The sequence below is a fragment of the Merops nubicus genome, unplaced genomic scaffold (assembly GCF_000691845.1).
Source record: "Merops nubicus isolate BGI_N331 unplaced genomic scaffold, ASM69184v1 scaffold45097, whole genome shotgun sequence".
In the NCBI taxonomy this organism is placed as follows: domain Eukaryota; kingdom Metazoa; phylum Chordata; class Aves; order Coraciiformes; family Meropidae; genus Merops; species Merops nubicus.
In genome coordinates, this window is record NW_008620475.1 from 1 (window position 1) to 433 (window position 433).

At 64.9% G+C, this 433-nt stretch overlaps 1 protein-coding gene across 1 annotated transcript in view; it reads right to left on the reverse strand.

The window, feature by feature from the left end:
• Positions 1-5: 5 nt before the first annotated feature.
• Positions 6-433, reverse strand: part of FZD5 (frizzled class receptor 5) — a gene marked incomplete at both ends in the record, with an annotated part of 1011 nt that continues 583 nt past the window's right edge. The window contains one exon of the mRNA XM_008944110.1: positions 6-433. Coding sequence (XP_008942358.1) covers positions 6-433 — 428 coding nt within the window.

Here is a 433-nt window from a genome sequence, read left to right on the forward strand (position 1 = left end):
ATCATCAGCTTCTCCAGCTTGTCGGTCTTGGTGCCGCCCTGCTTGATCACGCTGCGGATGCGAAAGAGCGAGACGAAGCCGGCCAGCAGGAAGAGGCTGCCGGTGAAGAAGTACACAACCAGCGGCGCCAGCACGAAGCCCCGCAGGTTCTCCAGGCTCTGGTTGCCCACGTAGCAAACCCCGGCCACCGGGTCCCCGTCCACGGCGCTGAGCGCCAGCACGGCGATGGCCTTGGCGCTGGGGATGAGCCAGGCGGCCAGGTGGAAGTACTGCGCGTAGCTAGCGATGGCCTCGTTGCCCCACTTCATGCCGGCCGCCAGGAACCAGGTGAAGGACAGGATGACCCACCAGATGGAGCTGGCCATGCCGAAGAAGTAGAGGAGGAGGAAGACCACGGTGCAGAGGGCAGGGCCCGTGGTCTCGTAGTGGATGG